This window comes from Euphorbia lathyris, chromosome 3, assembly GCF_963576675.1.
Source record: "Euphorbia lathyris chromosome 3, ddEupLath1.1, whole genome shotgun sequence".
NCBI lineage: Eukaryota > Viridiplantae > Streptophyta > Magnoliopsida > Malpighiales > Euphorbiaceae > Euphorbia > Euphorbia lathyris.
In genome coordinates, this window is record NC_088912.1 from 45,505,577 (window position 1) to 45,511,921 (window position 6,345).

Genomic DNA, 6,345 nt, shown 5'->3' on the forward strand with positions numbered 1-6,345 from the left:
TATTTGAAAAGAAAAAAATCACAGTCCTTTTTCTACAAAAAAAAAAAAAGTGAAACCACATAGGTTTTTTTGAAGTTTATCCTAACAATATGGCAACAGAAAGGCCGAAACTACCCATGGTTAAGGTGGTTCCGATAGTCGGAGGGGCCAAGCCACTGTCTACGCCCCTGACTATATACAAAAAAAGTTAGGTAATATACATCAAATAATATAATTATGATTGAATTTTATATTATGTTTATTTGGGATTTAAAGTGTTTGAATTTTCGATTTATTTGTTAAATTTATGGTTAATTATTTTTATTTATGTATTTATAATTTAATTTGTATATTAAACAAGTTATGTGGAAATGAGAATGAAAGTTAAGACGTATTCTTAAACGAATAACACATATAATAAACGGATAATGATAGAAATATTTTCACGTATATAATCTCTTTTGTAATCCCTAATTGCAGGTAAGGAAGCAGCTAACAGTCAATGGTGCAAGAAGTCATAGAACGGTGAGTGCTATACACTTGATTATTGTCTTTCTCCAGTCATATTACAATGGTACAAAATGTGTCTTCTTGCATAATGTTGTTGTCGAGAGACAATTATCAGAATTCATGATTTATGCCCAATCTGAACTGAAATCAACATTAATCGGATGAATAAGCATATTGTGGATGCATTATTATACAAGTTAGATATGGTAAAAAGAGAAGGAAAATATAAGTAAGGTTTAATTTAAGGGTGGAGCTGCCATTTGGTAGCATTGGAAAAGAGTCAGGAAGTGGCATCTGACACTCATCACCTCCAAAATAGACTCGTCGAGGAAACCCCCAACCATTGCTCAATGTGAAACTTCTCCAGTCTTTCTCTATAAGTATCTCTGTGCTCACTGAACCAACTTGCTCTTTTGCTTGTATTAATTCTGAATTGACGTACTCTATCCCCCAGAATATGGCTACCTTATCTGCCAAATATATATATATATGTATCAGGCTGATTCAGTTTTGCCACTTATGAGGGTTAATTGCACTTATCTTTCTCTAAATTTATGAGTTGATTTCATATCATAAGTCATAAAACTTCAATTCTCTCATAAAAATTGGGATAAGGTTCAAATTTGACCTTAATTTTTTTTGTAGGGAAATGCATATGTACCCCTAACATAAAAATGGTAAAAGTTCATTATTGGCGGTTTCCACTTTAAGTAATTTTGGGTCCAAATAATGGTACATGCTACATGGAGTAATTTTATGTCTAGGTAATAGAACTCATAAAATATGATTTTATCTTGAGTATAGAGACAGAGCACCTCTAGCGGTGGGGAACCATTTCTTATAGGGGAGGTTTGCCCTGCACACACACACCTACATCTCATGCAGGGTGTTAATTGCACCCATGATGGATAAAGGGTTGTGCATCTTTCTTTCTATTTTTTGTGCTACATTTTGGCATGTGTTGAGTTAAAAAAAAAAATTTAATCTCAATACATATCGGTTGGGTTTATTTTTTCACTCCAAGTAGTTAAGGCTGACTCCGCTATTGCATAGGTGAAAAATTGATTCAACGTGGGACTATTTAAAACAAAATTTTATCATTTCTCATGTGAGCAATATATCTGCATTTTTCTAGAAATATTAGGGACAAATGTGTACCTTTATCACCATAAAAATCACATAACTTGTATTTGAATTTATACTCGGATAACTTGAAGCTTGCCTCCATCATTTTGATGTAATAAATCTTTTAGACTGTTTTTTTTTTGTGTGTGATTCGGTCTTTTTGTAACTATGTTTGATGTTTAGAAGATTCTATATGACAGTTAAATAGCGACTCAGTAAACCAGCTTGTTTAAATTTTCTACGAGCTAGGGGAAACATTGATCCTATTTGGAAACGTTAGTGAAATTCTTTATTGTTTCATATGTTACCAGTAAATATACACTTCCCAAAAAATGATAGAAGGATTAAATTTAAACCTTAGTCCGATTCATAATTAATACCTGTGAAGCCAACAGTGGAGAGGATTGTTTTGTTGAAGCTGTATGAAGTAATTTTTTGGGTAAAAGCAGGATGTTGTACTAACACATTCCAGTCTGAGTAGTTTGCTTTGTAATTATAGTTAGAAATAGTGAGCTTCACCCTCCAATGACTCGTATATATGTTTTTAATATGCCAATGAACACCAACTGGACACATATGATCACTGCATTTCACTAAGTCTACACTATTCAGATTCGACAATGATGATTCAGCAGAAACGTCGCTGATATTACATAAAATAAAAAATATGTTAGGATTTTCCCCCTGCATTTTTAGAAATAGTGGGAATCAAATGATATATAGAAACACACCTTATGCATGGAAGTGTATTGTTTTGGGACTCTTTACATCCACAGCTGCAGTCAGGGCAATTTGTAACCTTAGGATTATAGAATGTTGAAAGTGAAACACAACAAACTGGCTTCCTATTCGCCACAAAACTTGAATATGTACATGTTGATTTCCATGTTCCTGATAACAGAAATACCTGTTATTTCAACTGTAATCCTATCTATTCCAAGATTATGTCATTTTCTTGTGGATCCCTTTAATCAATTTAGTTAGTTTCTCCCAATTAGACTTGTTTATAGACTGGACTAGGGGTCAGACCCACTGGAGTTTTACCTAAAAAATACTCATCCCAAACTTAGCACAGCTCACTATTATTTTAGTTGGGCTTGTGCTTAAAAAATAAATCTGAAACCAAGTCTAAATAAGTCCACCTCAAAATTATATGTATAGTTTTTAGTAATAAAAATTAAAAATCATATTTAAATTATTCCAAAAAAATCATATTTAAAAATAATAATAATTAATATTAATAGGTTGGGTCCTACCAAAAAAAATACTAATAGGCTGGGTTGGACTTGGCTGGTCTGTACTATTTCTATAAATCTCAAGTTCGCACTAGACATAGACGGGCTATACTGGCTTAGCCCGAGCTTAAGGTCATTTTCTTTGTCCAAGCCCCACGTATTAAATGTTGGTCGGGAGAGCATTTGGACCCATGAACAAATCTACATTAGAATGAGCCAAATTTGAAATTTAACTACCTTAAGTTTGCACAATATTCACAACGGGTGGCCCAGACTAAGATAATTAATTTTTAATGTCACCTTTAGTTTATTTAACTAAATATATTTTAAGGGTTAGGCTATGCTTATTTTGTTTTTAACAAAGTAAGCTTTACTTTGTTTTTTCTACCATTGGATGTAATGGTAGAAAAAACAAAGTAAAGCTTACTTTGTTAAAAACAAAATAAGCATAGCCTAACCCTTAAAATATAATTATAAATAATAAAAGGGTAAATTCTAAAAAAAACCCATGTGGTTTGATGTTGTTCCAAAAAAACCCTTGTGGTTTGGTTTTACAAAAAAAAAAGGACTGTGGTTTCGCCGTTACCCGAAAAACGAAAATTGGCTTAACAGTGTTAAAGTTGCTGACGTGGCAAGGGGTAGAGTTGGAAAAATATTTTTTTTTCTTTTTTTTATTTTTCTTTTTTCTTTTTCTTCTTCTTCTTCTTCTTCTTCTTCCTCTTCTTCTTCTTCTTCTTCCTCTCTTCTTCTTCTTCTTCTTCTTCTTCTTCTTCTATTTTTTTTTTTATTTCTGAAATCGAGACGTTACGTCTGAAATTCAGACGTTGAACACTAATACGGGCGGCAGAGTTTCTCTGGTTCCACTCATCTTTCTGTTTCTGCCTCACATCAGATCCCTCTAGAATCCGGTAAAGAATCTCCGGCAAGTCCTTGAAGTAACCGAAATTCGCCATGGATGGAACATTACAAGCTAGGGATTTGGGGTGAAATTGATGTAGCCAAAGCGCAGCCGCGTAAAATCCCTCTTTATCAGATTTTCCAGTTCCACGAGGCAAGGATTTGGGGGTGAAATCGATGTAGCCAAGGCTCCGTCTGATTGATTCCGGTGGAGTGTGTGGTACGACATGGAAGAAGAAATCGAGGCAAGGATTTCCAGATGAAAGATAAGTTCCAGAATTCTGGAAAATTTCCAGAATTCTGGAATTTTCCAGAATTCTGGAAATTAAAAAAAAGGAAAAAAAGATAGAAAAAAAGAAGAAGAAGAGAAGAGAGAGAGAAAGAAGAAGAAAAAAGAAGAAGAAAAGAAGAAGAAGAAGAAGAAGAAGAAAAAGAAAAAGAAAAAGAAAAAATATAAAAAAAAAAAAAAAATTTCCAACTCTACCCCTTGCCACGTCAGCATTTTTAACGGTGTTAAGTCATTTTCCGTTTTTCGGGTAACGGCGAAACCACGGTCCTTTTTTTGTAAAACCAAACCACAAGGGTTTTTTTTGGAACAACATCAAACCACAGGGGTTTTTTTTGGAATTTACCCATAATAAAAATATAACAAATTAAAATTTAGTTAAGTGCTTTCTATGGTTACTTTGTTTTTGACAAAATAAAGCTTACTTTGTTTTTTTTCACCATTGGATGATGGTGGACTTTAACAAAGTAAGTTCATCCAATGGTAGTAAAAACAAAGTAAGGTTTACTTTGTAAAAAATTTATGTAAAATCTCAAATCAATCCATTTCATATCCAAGTTTATCGGGCTTGGATATTGTATGTATATTCAAGCCCGATTTATGAAAGGTGGACTTGGACTTGGGCTGGACACCTAAATTAAGATTTTATTCATATTTGGGGAATCGAAACTGATTTGTTATACAAAATTGCGGTAATTCTTGTGTAATTGGGATAGAGAGTACTCACTATAAACCTGAACTTTTCTTTTGCCTCCAATATCTGAAGATTGAGAAGGTTGAGTGAGCAAAATTGGGCTACATGTATAACCAGGACCTGGTGCTAATAGTGTCAGATTTGCAGGAGGAGGAACATCCGATTGATTTAAGTTCAAGTTTCCAACTGTAATTTCAAACGAAGAGAATGAGTTTTCAGGTTGAATAGCCTTTGCAGATAAAACGCCTCCATGGCAGCAGTCCTCCGATCTGAGTTCTGGCGGAGCAGTATCAGGATCCCAATCAGCAATCTCCGGTTTTTGTTGGCAACAATGAGCTGTTTTATATGGGAAACTTGTACAATCACCTTGTGAGGTAGCAAATGCACCAGCCATTGACCATATTACCTCCTTATTTGTCCATGTCCACCCTATCTTCCACCCTGGTTTCCCTATCTGCCGATACGCATACATATTTTCAATGCTTACCTTCGCCTGTCAAACCAAAAAACATATCACTCTAATAAAATTTATACTTTTCTAACTCTGCCATGGCTAACTTAAGTTATCCTTGTTTGAAGCTCCCAAAAATGAAAGAAAAATTGCAGCAAAAGACAGCATACCTAGAGATGATTACTGACCTTGTATCCATCATCTGTCCACGTGATGATGTCAAAGGTAACTGTAATTTCTCCATTGGGATCCAAAGTATCATAGCACTCTGCAAATCATATGCTATTAGAAAAGCAAGTAAGAATCAATTTGAGAACTATGAAAAAGTTGCAGTAAAAACCTGATAAATTGCAGAAAGAAACTAATAGTATTGTTGTTATTAGTAGAAAAGAAGACATAAGAATTGATTAGTTTTATGGAGGAGGAGTGGATAAAGATTGCATAAAAAGGTCAAGAAATGGTCGTACTATATATGAAGAAGAATCATTGGAAATATCAAGTAGGTTGTTGGATTATACGGTGACATGATCTTCGAAAAAGTCATTCAAGGAGAAGATTCTGCATTTGCCAGGATTAAAAGGTACACAACTTTCAGCTTTGGCATATATCTACTTGTCTTACATAACTACATTCTATACTGTACGACTCAGTTAATCAGGTTGTTATCATCATTACCAAACTTATATACTTGAGATAACAAAAGTAGTTACTGGTCCTTTGTAAACAATAAGAAAGTTAATCATAATCACTTCTTTTTTTTTTTTGTTTTTAAACATTTATTAATGGGAAAATTACAAAACTGGGTCAAATGAAAGATCGATTTACATATTTAACTCATTTATTCAACCTACTACATATCTAGACTATGTTTGTGTGACTTTCCCAAAATACCCTTAATATATATATAACACTTAGAAATTTTTTAGCCTTTCATCTTTCTCCCTACCGTCTGACTTCGCATGCAGTCTGCGAAAATAATGTTTGATTCAGTAGATGATTTTAATTCGCAGAGAAGATAAAAGACGTGTTTTTAAGCATTTTTTATCTTCGCATATTGCGAAATCTGCGAAGTGGTATATAACAAAAAAGTTCATAACACTATGCCATTTTCCCTTTCACATGACACAAGATACATGACAGACATTTGTTTTCATGTCGTCTGAATATT

The 6,345-nt window shown here is 33.7% G+C and overlaps 1 protein-coding gene across 1 annotated transcript; it reads right to left on the reverse strand.

The window, feature by feature from the left end:
• Positions 1-642: 642 nt before the first annotated feature.
• LOC136222659 (COBRA-like protein 1) lies at positions 643-5,689 on the reverse strand. Its single transcript, XM_066010392.1, has 6 exons — positions 5,518-5,689; positions 5,366-5,445; positions 4,760-5,219; positions 2,346-2,505; positions 1,995-2,257; positions 643-959 (listed from the first exon to the last, which is right to left on the reverse strand). The coding sequence occupies exons 1-6, from the start codon at positions 5,573-5,575 to the stop codon at positions 643-645; spliced, it is 1,338 nt and encodes a 445-aa protein (XP_065866464.1). The 5' UTR covers positions 5,576-5,689.
• Positions 5,690-6,345: the final 656 nt, after the last annotated feature.

Excerpts from the sequence above, each read along its gene's own strand:
- LOC136222659 (XM_066010392.1), bottom strand. The coding sequence starts at position 5,575 with ATGTCTTCTTTTCTACTAATAACAACAATACTATTAGTTTCTTTCTGC. Across the intron at positions 2,258-2,345 it reads AATACACTTCCATGCATAAG|CGACGTTTCTGCTGAATCAT; the intron begins GTGTGTTTCTAT and ends ATGTAATATCAG. Across the intron at positions 960-1,994 it reads CTCCACTGTTGGCTTCACAG|ATAAGGTAGCCATATTCTGG; the intron begins GTATTAATTATG and ends TATATTTGGCAG.